We start from the raw sequence: 16,202 nt of genomic DNA on the forward strand, positions 1-16,202 counted from the left end.
ATATATTTTACGCGGTCTGCAATAAGTTTGAAGAATGATACGGCTAACCTCCGATACATCTGTCATTTTCGAATTTCAAAAAATATTTAATTTTGGAGGTTTTTTTTTAATTTTAGATAACTTTTAAGTTAAATTCTGAAAAAGATATAAATAGCAATTTGTTTTTATTATTCAAAAATGTATTAGTTGATAATTTTGTAAGTCGGTTCCGAGGTTTAGTAATAAGAAGATCGTCATTTTCAATGGGCTTATTAACACAATATTCAGGATAATTATACGAGTCGTCCGCTTCATTTTCTGTAAGCCCAGCATGTCCCGGTATCCATGTTAGGGTAATTTTATTCTTTTTCTCAAGCAGTATCAGCTCGTTTTTGCAGATTACTTTAAATGTGCAGGTAGAGGATTCTAGCGCTTTAAGAGCCGCCTGACTATGTTTTCAAGTTGCATTTGTTTAAGCATTCTTTCACAGATTTCAGTGGCATGTACTGCCGCTTCAAAGTTTAATTATTATTTCCCAAGACAGATTGATATTTCTGTCCTTGGATTAGTGCAGTATATTCCAGCTCTCACTCCAAAATTGTTATTTTGGAGCCGTCTGAATATACTCGGACCTCCGCTTTCTCTAGCTTCATCCGTTTCTGATCACAGTCCTTTTAGTCTGGTATGTGGACCGAGTATGAACTTGAGTTAAATATTATTCTTAGCATTAAGTCTGGTGGCATTCCAAGTATGCTATAATTGTACACCTTCTTAACCAGTTAAATTGATTCCATCCTGACTTTGTTTAAAAAGATGCCATTTATGATATGGACTGTAAGTGATTCTTATGATCCCCCGCTGCAGGTATATTTGCAGAAGGGTCAGTCTAAGTAATATGTCTATGGCGGCTGTCGGAATGTTCCTGATCGCTGCCGTAATAAGGCCCGTCCTTGAAGATTGTTAAATTCTATTTTGGCTATTTGTTGCCAGTATTGCTCTGCTCCACCACACCACAGAGCCGTAGGAGCTCGTAGGTCTAATGACATGTGTGTATAACCACTGCGTCCATTTTGGGTTCATTCCCTGTCTTGTAGCATATATTGTAGTAGTTCCATAGGAACAGTTTTACTTTGCTGATTGTTTTGTCAAGGATGTGAGTTCCAGTTAAGCGTCCTATCTAAGGCTACCCCAAAATATTTCGTCTCCGTCGTAAATTGGATGGTTTCACCTCTTGGATTGGCGGCTTAAGTTCCATATTTATTTTTCCTATTTTTGTGCAGATCAATGAATATTTCCTTCCTCTCGCACCATTTTAGAATGATGTTCAGCACTTCTTGTATTACTGTTGAATCACCAGATCATGTGCTTAAGCTTGGACATTAACCTTCCACAGAGTAGATAGTATCCCCCGCTGCGCGCAATTTTTCGCGGCTCTGAAGTGCACAAGTTGCCTTTGTAAGGGGGTCGTTATTGTTCCGTCATTTAGCACGGTTTTAATCCAGTTACAGATAAGAGGGCTGACTGTTCTTGCTGCTGTCGATTTATAGAGTGACCAAGATAGTGAATTGTTAAAGACACCTTCTATATCTCAGAAAGCAGCCACTTCCTTGGGTTTCAGCGAGTTGCTCATGCTTGTTACAAGATTGCTGAGTGTAAGTGTGTTCATTTACCTGCCTGGTAGGCGTATTGATGGATATTAAGCGGGCGTTTCTCCAGCGTCACATCTTTCATGTGTCCATCGATGAACTCTTCCAGAGTTTTCAACAGAAAGGATGTCAGGCTTATTGGCCTGAGCGAAGGTGCCTCGGCAATTCGTCGCATGGCCTTCGGTCTGTACATTACATGGGTAGTTTTCCAGCACGTTGGAATGTATCCCCATGCTAGACCCGCTCTAAGTAGTGTTAACAGATGCGGTGGAAGTAAGTCCAGCCCAACTTGAAGAAGTGCTGGGTAGATATCATCTCCTCCTGGTGATTTAAACAGCTGAAATGATTTAGTAGCATATCTAACTGCAGTAGGCGAGATTATGGTTCTGGTAAAAAGTCAGTTTTCTTTAGATGGTCGCCGTGGTTCCGGTCTAGCACTTTCTTCAAAGTGATGAAGCAATTCGAATCCGGGGAAGTGTGTTTACGCTAGAACCTCAAGCGTCTCTCGTCGAGTTTTTGTAAAAGTGCCATCGGGGCGTTTTATTGACCCCGGCACCTGCTTACGTTACCTTGAGAGCACTTTATAGATCCTTTTACTGCGAGACGTTTCATTGACGTCCTCGGAGAACCTTCTTCATGAATCCGTCTTAGCAGCTTTGCGTAGAACTTTATTGTAGTCTATTAACGTTCTTTGATATGGCTCTCAGTTGTTACTGGCTTCAGCATGATTGAAAAATTTGCGTACTTCAAACCGCATTTGGTTAAGATTGTTGTTTCACCAAGATGTGCCATGATTTTTTCGAATCACCCAAAGTAGACAGTTTTCATGATATGCTGTTACAATAGCTTTAGACACTTTATCAACCATGTAATTTAGCTGTTCATGATTCTTCATAGTTTTGTCATAGGATAGTAAGTTTTTCTTTAGGGACGAGCGATATTCAGCCCAGTCAGTACTTCTCATGTTCACCTAGTCAACTCTGGGTCTGTTACCGATAGCAATGTCAAAACGTATGTGTCTGTAATGATGGCTCCGATGACATCACCCAGTCCCTTACCTTGCTGCCGATGTAGTTTGAACTAATAGTTGGATCTAGTTTACCTTTAGACCTCTTTTCTGTTTTTAGTGATAAAGGTTGGCTCATGGCCTGTATTATTAATTGTTATTCTTTCTCCAAGTATATAGTTGAAGAAAGACTCACCTCTGTGATTAATCTGTGTGCTACCCCACGCTGTATAATGAGAGTTTGCATCACATCCTAGGATAAACTGCACATTTTTCTATCTGTGGAGAAGGTTGTTCTGCCGCATCGACGGGGAGGATGCAGATTATATGATTGCCTCTGCACCACTCGGGAAGAAAACAGGGGCCCAGAGGTTGGAGGTACCAAAGAAAGGAAGAAGTTAAAAATGACTCGGAAACTGAAATATTTAGGTCCAGGGATGCGTTGGACATGATGAGTAGAAAAAAGACAGTCCGAGTATATTGAATTCTGTCAAACAGAAGAGTGGAGACAACAGCGGGCGAAGAAGTTCGCGAAGCACAGAAGAGACACATTTTCTATTTGCTGGTCTATAAAATTGGAGTTTGAACAGCGGTCGCCGATAGGTCAAAGAACTGCTATCAAATACATACGGACATTATATAGTAGGAAAGTATATAGCAGGCCTAATTGGAGGCCGAATAGGTCACAACACACTCAACCGGCATCTGCATATTTTAGGCGTGGTGCTGCTTCGTTATGAAGCATGTGATTCATTCTTCATAAGGAGGATGGGTCGCATGCTTAGGGAGACTACAGAGGTACTGACGGTCCTCTCACCAATACTATTACTAATGCTACATGTGTTTGTTCTACGTTATTAATTAAGTTAGAAAAACTTAAACACAAATAATATATTTACCAGAAAATTTCATATTTACAGTATTCTGATTTATCTATGTATAAATTGATTGTCACTAATAAAATATGAAACAAAACCTATTATACGCCTCCACCGCGTACCAAATTGGCGCGATTAAATATCGTTTATCATAAACCCCCTTCTCGTCCATGCATGTAACAAAATGACAATTAATTTTTGCAACGCCATTTCACAAATCCGAAATTTACTCTGCGTTCGTCATTTTGATGCGTGGGCGGTCGTCTGTTCACGATTATGCGTCTAATTTAACTTAAACATTAATTTAATTTAACATTTTAGTTGATTTGCTGTCTGTCGAATTTCCATATTCATAGATTTGTATATTATGTTTTTGACAAGTTTGTGCTCTAACGAGACTTGTTTGATAAGTAGGGACGTTGAAGAGTATTTAAAACATCTTGCAATTAGCAACTTCAGCTATAGATCGATAAGAGCTCAAGAAATCACTTTTGTGTAAGAATTCGTTTTAGAAATACTGGATTATCTAACTTTCAGTAGAAAAAAAGCCAAAGTCAAATCGTTTACAGTAAGGCCAATAGAATGCAATATAACCAGGGAGAATATTTGTGCTTTAATAAGTAAATTCAAACTTGATTTATAATTAGAAGTCGGTGGATTGTAGGTGGAAACATGGCCTTTAAAGTAAAAATAGTTCATCTAAACTGACTCGTATTTTGAAAATTTCTTCTTAAATTTATTTAAAATGTATGCTCCTTTTAATCACCTATCTTGTTTAAAACTACTAATAGGATAACCCAATATTTAGTTAGGATAAAGGATAAACTGTGCTCTTTAAAAGCATCCACTATATAAGCGATCAAATGTCCCCACTGTCCAGCTCCTTATATAGGACAGTGGCGACGGAAAATATCCCAAAGTTTTAATGAACAGCAATATCAGCTTACAAAATCCAGCAGCCAAAGATTATAACTTTTCAAATTCAGCTGTCGATAATGACTTACCCTGTATCGAACATAATCTTCCGCTAGGAGATAATATTAAGTAAATGTAAAGTAATAGAAGAACTATTGTAGGTGTGTGATAAAGGAAAAAAATTGGATTTCACTAACGAATGAGTTCTTTTATATTTCCGGTCAACGATCATCTGTTTTCTTGATTTGGACAAAATAGTCGGGAAAAAATCCTAAAAAATTATAATAGTTTAATAAATTTGTTGATAGGATTTTTTAATAATGGTTACCGGAGAAATATGCTGGTTTTCTGAATTAAGTTTTTACGTTTTTAGCTTTGCATGTCCGGTAAATAATTTATTTGTCAATAAGTGTGTGTAAGATAAGATCATCCAGTGCCAATAACTTACTTTTTTTAACATTTGATGAATCACACATGAATCAGGTCAGGAACAAATAAGTACACATTTTATATTATCATATGATTAAATAAATCTTCAGTATATTGGTTAGTATCAATAATGGATATTAGGGAAAATGCATTTATAAGTTACTATACGGGTATAGTACATAAATTGCTGAAAGACTTAATATTCAGCCCCAATATCAAATTGAATGAAATTTACTACCAACAAGACGGTTGTCTGAGTTATAATGCAAACATGGCTGACAAGTTTTTACAAGCTACGTACACTGATCGCATAATTAGCATAAAAGACATGATTAAATGACATCCTAGATCTTCTGATTTATCTCCAAATGAGTTGTTTTCTTTGAGATTATATATGAAACAAATTTTTAATTAGAGTCATGAATAAACCTTTAATTTAGATGAACTTCATGCTAATGTACAGAATGTGCTATTTTGGGTACTTTTGGGGGTATCTCCGTTATTTTTAACGTGTCAACAGAATGCGGTTTTTCGCGAGTGTGATACTTTTTCGTGCAGCTAAAGATGCCGTAAACAACATTTTCATAGCCCCCTTAGTTTTTAAGGTACAAGTGTTTTTGAAAATGTTACATTTTAGGAATTTTCTCGTATCTGCATTAATCTTCAACTTATCAAAAAGGTAAAATAATATTCTTATAGATTTCTTTCCGTAAAATACATATAGTGGAGTAAATAATTTTTGTTATATAAGTATTACTTTTGAGTTATAAATCAAACTTATGTTTTGTTAATAGACTATTAATTCTGTCCTTTATTATCATTTAACAAAAAAATATGATGCATATTTTTTTATGACGAGAAACAAAAATAAATGTCAAATGTGGTGCATCTTATTGGTTTTTTATTAACTTTTGGTCTATTTGTCAGAACTAGTTAATTTTCGTTCTTTTGATATTTTTATGTAATTCATATTTATCAAATTCTTTGAATATTTGCAACGTATAAAAATTACAGAAAAAATGATACGCTAGTATATTTTATACAGAAGAATGAAATTTTGAAAATATATAATTTTGAAGCTAAGTGAGCTATTATGACTATGAAAATCTTCAATATCATTATAGGTTTAAGCTTGTTAGATAACTAAAAAAATGCTTGTTTGAAAACCAATTAAGTTGACCACTGATCCTTTGTTCACCCGCATCCTAAAAAATATAACAAAAAGAAAGGGAAAGAAAAGAGATTGATGTTTTGGGATATATAGCAAAACCTTAATCATGGTATAGAAAAATTGAGCAGAACACAGATGTGCCAACAACTGACGTTTGGTGGATATTAAAGAAATATAAGTATCATCCATCCATCCATATGTATGGTACAACTATATGAAACTGTTTTATTAGTGGTATTTGCAGCAAAGCGTTGCTATCTGTTACAACGCCAGAAACTAGTATACAGAAAATCAGCATTTGATGTTGAGAACACACAACAAGGACGCTTCGAAGTTGGAGTGTCATGTTTTAGTTTGGCAGACCAATAGTTTATAAGATTTTTGAAGATCTTGCCGCACGTAGATCCTAGACTAGAAATCTTTAAGGAAGTTATTTCAGAATGGCTCAAAAATATTTCATTAGCTCAATATAATGCGGTTTACCTCCAGAAAGATGGTACACCAAGTCATAACTCTAGCCTCTTAAGAGTGTTTCTTGATAATAACTTTCCTGGAAGATGCATAGGTACCAACGGATCTGTTAGATGGCCTCGACGATCTCCAGATCACGCAATTCTAGATATTTTTTATAGGGCTATATACAAAATCAAGTATTTAAAACATGATACGAAGGCAGAACTCCAACAGTCAATTCATTTTGCCTTTCAAAATTTGTGAAGAAGACTAATGATTTTTTTTATTGCTATTCAAAAATGTGCATCTTCAAAAATTTGTTTTTTCTTTTTTCTAATATCTAATAAATAATTTTTATTTGTAACTTTAGGCTATAGAACTGTTATTAGAACATCAAAAAACTCTTAAATATTTAAAAAATGCTTTCATAAAAGATAACTATTTGCTAGGTATTCAATTCTTCGTTAGTAATATTTCATGACCTATTAAATTATGCATTTAATTTTAAGTAATTGTCATTTATTTGCGTATAATTAAGAGAAAGTGGATGCTATTTTATATTTTTAAAACGGTAAAAACAAGCAATATTTTAAATTTAGAAATCTACAGGGTATCCTATTTAGAAAAGCATGAGTTTTGTTTATAACTTAAAACTAAAAGTAAATGCTTCATAAAATAATTTACATGACTGTATTTTACGATAAAAAATGTATAAGAATTATATTTAACCTTTTCGATAACTTGAAGGATAACGGAATCCTTAACGGAAATCTATTAGGGATTTTCTTATCTTCTATCTTAATAAGGGGTGGGTGCTAAAATGCAACATTTCCAAAATGCTCTCTATCTTAAAAACTAAGTTTCACGAAAAAGTAGCACACTTCTGCAAAAACCGCATTCCGTTAACGTTAAAAATAATAGAGAAAAAGTACCCAAAATGAGAAAACCTGTACATGAATTATCCGATATATTGCAGTAACAGTTATAGACAATCATATAATAGGCTGGAATATTGTCCAGCACAAGCCATAGTATTTTTAAGCATCTAATTGGAAATACTTTTCTTTTTGGGAATAAATATTATTTTTCAAAATATTTATAAATATAAAATATATTATTTTTCACTCTCATTAGAATTGTTATTAAATTAAAAAATAATTTTGAATAGTTTTTGTTTTTACCACAAAATATCAATCGCTTCTTTTGTTTCTATATCGGTATGATAGATTCAGCAATAAACATCCAAAGAGCAAATGCTTCAAATCAAATCAAAAAGTTTTTATTTTTTAAATATTTAAAAATAGTATAAGTAATTAAAAATAATAATATAAACAGATAAAGAGGTTTTGAATAGTGGTAAAATTCTTTTGTGATTTGAGTGTCACACCAGAAATTCCAACCACAAAACTGTTAAAGTATATGAAATTGACGTCTGCTAGCCATTGATAAAATTGAATATTTACTTAGGAGTTATATAGGTACGAAGTATTAACGTAGATTGTAGGCAAAGAGCGTACATGTATTGTAGTTTTTTTGCATAGATTTCGCAACTTTTGCTATAATTGCACTATTGTACATAATTTAGCCATAATGAACTAAAGATGAAATTACAGTTTTACGTCAATATTATATTATTTGGTTTTAGATGGCAAAATATTTTGTGAGTGGCAAAAAATTTTTTCTTAATACAGGTCCCTTCTTTTCTTTTTCTTATGGTTTTTTTTTTCATTACGAGTTCAAATTATTCGATATTTGCTTAATTTGAGTTTTGCTGCTACCATCAAAAAGAACATAAAAAAATTTAATATTTCATTATGGTGACATAAATTAATTAATTTTATATAAATCTGACCTTAATTAAAATTCATGTCAACTATTTTTAGATAACGATACATATAATTGAGTATCAGAAGCATATTATTGAAGGCTAGCATAAATAACCACATTCTACATATCTCCTACATACAGAAAAAAAAACAAGAGTGGCTCCAAAATTGACTCTTGGAGTACACCTGCCTTAAATGGCAAATACTTCGATTTGCTTTAAATCAAACAACTTTTAATAAAAGCTACAATGTAACCTATTAATTAAAAAATTCCCACAAGTGAATTATTTCATAACTCAAAGCAGCTAAGTTTTTATAGTAACATTTTATGACTTAGGATATTAAATGTTTTGTTAAAATCTAGTAAACACGAACAGGTGACCTCCTTTTTATCCTCCTTTGCTCCTATTTCGTGGGTTATATTAATTAAGCAAGTTGTTGTGCTAAAATCTTTATGAAGGCCCGGTTGAGAATCCGGAATTATACTGTATATATTTTTAGAGCAGAAATTACTTGTTTATAGATATGTCTCTCAATTATTTTTGATATTACTGGCAATATATACCAATAGGTTTTTGGGGTAATTAGGATCACAAAAATTAAGCAAAGGCTTTTTAGTTTTTTTCAAATGTTAGGAAATACTTTTCCTAAAACGCATGTAATTAAAATGCTAATTAGATGTTCTTATATTATAGGTAATAAAATAATAAATAAACATAATTTATGTCTTTAAGGATATACTATCTTCCCCGATTGCGTTTGTAACTTTTTGTGCTTAATATTTATTCATTGAAAATTTAATTCTAAATTAATACATATTTATTGGAATTATAAATTTTATTCTGTCATCAGAAATCGTATCAGGAATACTATTTGCATTTATTTTTGCATTACATTTTTAGAAAATAAATTTAGCCTGTTTACATTTGATCAAAATTGTTGTTTATTTCGTCATAATTTTTGTGAGCTTGAGTCTTACATTTTAAATATCTTCGATGTGCTCTGTCTCTGAGCTTTATTAGTAGTTTTATGGCTGTCATTCCATAACGTAAATGGTTGTTTTTTTTTCGTTTAAGAGGAGCATGTTTGTTAACTAAATATAAAATATTTTAAATAAAAATGTCTTTACATATTATATTGAATGTGTAAAAATCTAATTTGTGTAATATTATATATTGTCTAATAAGTTTTGAAAAATGCTCTTTGGATACAGGTGTGAAAGTTTATTGTCACACGAATATGCAAAGACCCGATTTAAAACGTGTTGCATACTATACTATTTATGTTGGCAAAAAAAATCAAATCTACACCCCTTATTTTTATATGTAAAATAGATTTCTCTATATCTTTCTCAACCTTATTTTATAAGTTTAAAATCGGTTTTAATACCTAAATGTTTAAAAGAAAATGAATGCAGGCAGAACTTATTTGGGCGGCGGTAAAAATTTGATTTTCATTTTTAATTTCCGTTGCTAACTTCCATGACGTAATTATTTTTCTTTCTAAACTACTTTTAAAACTTCTTTTATATTTTTTTTACTGAAAAGACGATACCCTGAGAAACTTTATTATTCCAGAGAGAATTATATTTTCAGTGAATGCAAAATATTCCAGTAAAAGGCAATTATTTTAAAAAGGGTTGAAAGTAAGTGAAAGAATCATCAGTCCCCTAAAATTCCACGCTGCTTAAAACAACCGAAGAGTAAAAGTGAAAATAATTTAATTCCGGAAGCAATTTTCTTGGAATAATTTGAGTTTCTTAAATTTATAAACTGTTTCTTAATTTTTAGAAAGCATTTTGGTATCTTAAAGGAGTCATTAAACTGGAAATAAGAGGAATGAAATTCGAGCTTTAACTTTGGCAAAATACAAAAGTTAAATTAAAAAAAAAAACAATTTTTGTTATTTCGTGAAAGATATCTAGTACGATGCAAAATATTTTAGTGATTCTTTGGTAAGTAAAACCGTAAATAAATAAGTTATTTAGTAATAACTTACCCAACCATAATCATAAGACATACTGTAATCGGTACAGTGACGTTTTCAACATCATATGAGCCTTCGGTGTAGTTAGTTAATACATCACTAATGACTGATTCGCGACGGTTTAGTACATCAAGTTCCATGTTGATCTAAAAAATATCTATAAATATATATGTGTAATATACTCAAAAGAACAAGATGACTGTACGAAAGAGGGTAAACACTAATGTTCAAATAATTTTTTTGATTAATTTTGGATAAATGTTTGAAGTATATATGTTGCACCTAATTCTTAACATTTAAGCGCCAAGTTTGTTAAGGTGGTATTTTATATATCGTAGCGTTTTCTCCGTTCGTTAGGCAAGAATTAAAATAATCTAAAATGGTCAACCAATTTATTTAAACACTTGAATATGAAAACACGATCACTTACGATTTTTAGAGACTTTTTTACAACTATTTAAATTTCGTGCCAATATTCCGATTTGTATTTCACTGAACTGACTACAATCGGCGACGCGGCTCCTTATATACTCGGCAGAATGCTGTTCCGGAAGATTCCCGCTGAACCTTCGACATGTCGTGCGGTGTACCACTTCTGTCCTTCCTAGGTAACAGAGAATCATATGGTTTCTCGGTGTTTATAATATCATTCCATCGTATCTTGCCACATTTTCAATACTCCAACTTTCCAATTCCTTCCTCCAATCGCTTTAATGCACCTACTAGCTTAGGTGGAAGTACTAGTAGTAAGGTTTACCCCATTTCGCCGTTGCGAAGTCCATCCAAGAATGCTTGGATTGCCGAACGGTTCATGACTCTTTTCTGGACATTTGGATATGCAAGTCGAACCAAACATTGTACGTTTGGTCGGCTTCAAATTCTTTTAAACACTCTCTGATTTTTTGCACCGATTTTTCAGCTGCCTCTGGTAAACATGCTCTAGTTGTGACAGGCCATAACGCATCTTCAAATGGTAAGTGCTTGTACACTTTTCAAGGGACATTTTTTGTAGGATGGCAGCAGCAGCTCCTCTTAAAACCAATGTAAGATCAGTGACCTTCTCCCTGGATGACCCACCATTTGCTTTTGCAGCTGCTTCAGATAAATATTTTTTGATGTAATACTATCAAATTGAGGCAGTTGAGGCGCATTAGCCCAACAGCTTCGTATTACCACAAGCTTCGCTTTTATAGTCCACTGCTGAAAGTTTACAGGGCAGTAAGTTCACTTTTTTGATTGTTGAGTGTGACAGAAATTTCTCGCAACTTTACTTGCAGATTGGCGAAATTTTCTAGTACTTTTTTTAAAGCTTCTACCTTTAAAGAATTGCAACTATTGACCGATATCACTTGCAGCAGCAAAAACAAAGTTGTCCGAGTTCACCTTTTTCAATTAATGCGTTAGGGAGCCTCTCCTACAAGTCTGTCTTATTTCCTGTCGCGCCCTTTCCTCCAGTTTCCTTTTCAGCTTAGCAACTTTCAAATCCAATAGCTTTAGCATATTCATGCACTTTAGTCTGATTTATTTTAATCCACTAATATTTAATTTCACCAATGTCCAAATAACTGATATCCGTCCAATTTACACCCCACTCCTAACATCAATGTAGCGTTTTTTCCATTCGTTAGGAGTGAATTAAAACAATTGAAGACACGGTATTATATATCGATTACACACTTTACTACGAAAACACGATGATTCACGAATATTAAAGATATTTATTTTACTGTATTTGTTTACAACTATTTAAATTTCGCGCCAATATTCTGAACTTTACTTCACTAAATTGGCAACTGACTTCTATCGGCGATATGGCTTCTTATATACTCTGCAGAACGCTCTTCCGGAAGATTCCCGCTTAACATTCAAGATGTCGTGCAGTGTACCACTTGTGACATTCCGGAATCACGGAGAATTAAATTTCTCAGTATTTACAACATCGTTATAATATGTATATACTATTATATAATTAACAAATAGAACCGCTTATCGGTTCCAAAAAACCGTTTGTCTGTATCATAACAGTTGTCATGGCACAAAGGAGAATAACTTTTTTAGAACTAAGTCCTAAATTCTATATTTAAAACGTGAAAATACATTGTTTCATTTAAAATACGATATAAAATAAAACAATAAGAATATTACGAGCACAAAATAAAAAACCCAGTATGAATCAGCATAGCAGACGGGTACCAAAGAATTTTTAATTTAGTAAACGAAACTGAGAGATGCGGGAGCGAGGCAACAAAGACCAGCCCCAACAATCCTCGCGAAGTAGACACCCCCTGATCAGTTTGGCTTATATTGTACAATTTTAATATATACAATATATTATTATTTATATTGTAATATATTTCCAGTTATTCATGTAACACACAATACTAAAATAAAATAAGTGTCCAAAAAAATTGCAATTATTTTTTTTTTATATAAAATTTATTAGCTGCTGTGTAATAATTTTAAATTTAACTTGCTTTTAAAAAATGTGTAAAGATAATTGTTTGAATTCATTAGGTAAATTACTCCACAGTTGAACAGCTACAGAAACGCTGAAAAGCTGCTTTTCTCTATATTGATGTTACAAAACTATGATTGCATCTTGCGTGAGAAAAAGACATCGCAAATATGTTGGTTAGCCCATCATCATAATACGATATGTGAATAGGTTTATGTGATTTTTCCTATTATTTTTCCTTATCATTTTAGTTTGCTAAATCCAGGACTTTTTTCTAAAATGGTATACCTAACGATCAGTTGGTTTTCAGTCAGATCTCACCGCATGTCTCTGTAGACCCATCATTACACAGCTGCCTATCATACAAATAATTTTTAAAAAAGTTTAAAGCGTTCCTGAGAATCCAAAGTAATTCAAATTTGCCAAGGATTATTCATAGTTGATGATATTGAATCATTTGCTAAGATTTAATAAAATCGAAATGCGAACATCTTATCACAGATTGATGCAACTAACGCTTTGATTATGTCATTAGAAAAAATACAAATATGTTCTAAGCAGATTTTTGTGAAATGCTCATCAAACAGTACTTTACAACCCAATAATATTAGTTTATAAGCTAATTTATCACAAGAGATTTTATTCTAATACATTTAAAATATTTTTTCCAAAATTAAATTGTATTTAAACTCAAACGTAATTAGTTTACTTACAGAGCGATAAAGGCTAAGAGTTTTCAAATAAATATATATATTTTATAAAACATAATTTTGCACTGAAATTAATCTGTTTTGTGAATGTTTATTTTATTTTTTTGAAATTTTTGGCAAATAAAAACCACGTTTAGGAAGCACAATATAGCATTTAATACAAATATTTAAACTAGCAGAATCATTAGCTAACTTCAAAATCAATCGTAATCGATTGCAGCGGATTATAATATAATATAAACAGTTTTATTCTTTTTATGAGCTCCAACCTCATGACAGACTCGTACAAATGATACAAAGATGTAAATTTTAGATTCTGCACCTCTGTAAAAGGTCTAATAAAGAGGAAAAGATTAATAAAATGAGCCTTGTTATTTCCCAACCCTAAAGGGGAATATCTATAAAGGGCGAAGTAAACATTCCCTATACGTATTCATAATTCAAGTTATTCGATATAATCTTTAACGATAAGGTACATTTTCATAATAAGTGGTTCATACTATTACCGTATTTCAAATCAGGAAATTCAAGAGCAACTTTAAACTTGCGTCGTATAATTGTTTTATATTTTTTCTGATCTATATTTATAGGATTAGGTCCAATGTCTATAATAAAAAGTACAAATACCTTTGCAAAACTGAATTAAAGGTTCAGAGGCTCAATTACCAGCATAGAATTTGATTTGTAGAGCAGAGTAATTTCTGACAATTTTCTCCTTATCATTTCATTTTATTTTTTCAAGTTAATTTGCTATAGTGAATTGTTGTGATTGTGATTGTTGTATTTACCCATAATGCAACAATTCTGAAAATTCTAATAAATCCACAATTTAGAATTGTATATTTTGGTATATAGGTGGTGCATAGAAATAAACTGACGAACCATTTTAAATTTTGTATATCTTGGATAGTTAACTAGATGCTATTAAACACACTATTTGGATCTTTAAAAGATCTTAGAGATAGTACATCTTTTAGAAAACTCTCTATTTATAAACTTGAGACAATCAAAGATTGAAGTCGGAATACGACTAAATTAAGTGTTAATGCATAACTAACGCATAATTAACGAAAATAACAAAACCTAAACTAAAAAAATTCACAGGTTCTATACAAAAATTAAATATTTTTTCTAATTGATCGTAAATATAGAACTTACGTCAACAGAATTAGACGAGCTGCTTTTATCTGATTTTGATTCGCTATCGTAATCTGCATTCATCATTTTTTGGTCTCTTCGCATCCTTCTTTCAGCCCTTCTTTTAGCTACCTTTAAAAAAATTAAAATACCTTTACCCCATAATATTAGATTTCAAGCAATAGTTTTATTAATTTTACTTTTACTTACACCAGGACACCATCTGCATAAGCATAAATTAGCGTAAATCCATTTGAAAGACCTTGCCATTACATCACCAATATTTGAGAGGTACAGTAGAAATAAAGGCATTCCTATTATGGCATAAATTATGCTTGCTATTTTACCATTAGGTGTGTGGGGCCAAATGTTTCCATAACCTGTAAAATAGGATCTATTTTAACTAAATGTTTAAACACAATAATTTTTAAAAATCTAAAATATTTATCAATGTTGCCTTGACATAAATTAGTTTAGTTTTTTTTTTAACTAAACTTCTACATGCCTTAGCAATGAAGTATAGAAAAAAGTGGAGCAATTTATCCATGTAAGAGAAATTGTACGACTTTAATAAAAAGATGCAAATATTATCCTTTTAAGTTATGCCTATATTATATCATTGACTAAAATTTTAAAGCATTGTAAAATTATGATCTGAAATACTAAGCGTATCTCAAAATCGGGTATTTATGTACCAGTGTATTATTTTAATGCAAAATCTTAAAACGTTTGTAAGAATGTATACTATACAGGTTGGGGAATCGATCATTACGCATAGAGAGGTGTTTAAAACGAAATATGGCAACTGATACGTCGTTGTTTTTCAGTACGACGTTAGAAAGCGTCTGTTTTGTCAAAGAAATTTTAAAATTCATGAATTTTACCTTCATACAAAGCTGATAAGACCTCTGTCTTTTTTGTCCTGTAGTAATACATGTGAAGCACTATTATCGCTATCCACACATTTATCGCAGTGATTTTATTTTTCGCGCATAGTTCTGTCTTAAGTATGGCAGTAAGTCTAGCAATAAAAGAGTCTTGAACAGTCTTTTTATAGTTGATTCATCAGTTTTTAAAACTTGTTGTATTTTAGATATTTAGGTCCCGCTGTTTACAGAGCTAGACATTTAATCTAGAAAGTGATGTTTTCTTGTATTTGTCTTTTTTACAGTTAATAAATGCGAATTTATCCAGTTCGCATTACAAATGGCTTGCTCTGCTCAATACTTTTACAAATTCTAGTTATTGTTTTTATTATCATTATTTAATTTTTAAATAAAGCTAATTTGTCTATTTGCCTTTCTCTTTGAAAAAAAATTGATATAAAATAACCGAAAACCAATACGACGACATAATTTGTAAACATTTAAATTTATATAAAAGTTAAAGCTCAATTTTGAGAAATATCATTAAGCAAAGAAAAAAATAGTCGCAGAAAAAATTAAATATACTGATTTATTTAAATTGAAAAATTAAAAAAAAACTTTCGACAAAAGCGTTAAAACCTTTCTCGAATTTTTAAGCTCAAAAGCAACTTCATATCATCGACAGACAATTTATCGTCGCGGCCCGAAGCAAAACTAAATGTGTCGACATTTTTACGGCAAATGT

The 16,202-nt window shown here is 32.0% G+C and overlaps 1 protein-coding gene across 3 annotated transcripts in view; it reads right to left on the reverse strand.

The window, feature by feature from the left end:
* The window catches only part of LOC126738754 (potassium channel subfamily K member 15), a 79,650-nt gene that overhangs the window by 11,211 nt on the left and 52,237 nt on the right, over nt 1-16,202 (reverse strand). For all 3 annotated transcript variants that reach the window (XM_050444192.1, XM_050444193.1, XM_050444194.1), the window contains exons 5-7: nt 14,802-14,971; nt 14,613-14,723; nt 10,302-10,435 (exon numbers count right to left, since the gene is read on the reverse strand). In XM_050444192.1, the coding sequence (XP_050300149.1) occupies nt 10,302-10,435; nt 14,613-14,723; nt 14,802-14,971 (415 nt within the window). The remainder of the gene's footprint in view (nt 1-10,301; nt 10,436-14,612; nt 14,724-14,801; nt 14,972-16,202) is intronic.

Source organism: Anthonomus grandis, chromosome 7, assembly GCF_022605725.1.
Source record: "Anthonomus grandis grandis chromosome 7, icAntGran1.3, whole genome shotgun sequence".
Taxonomy (NCBI): domain Eukaryota; kingdom Metazoa; phylum Arthropoda; class Insecta; order Coleoptera; family Curculionidae; genus Anthonomus; species Anthonomus grandis.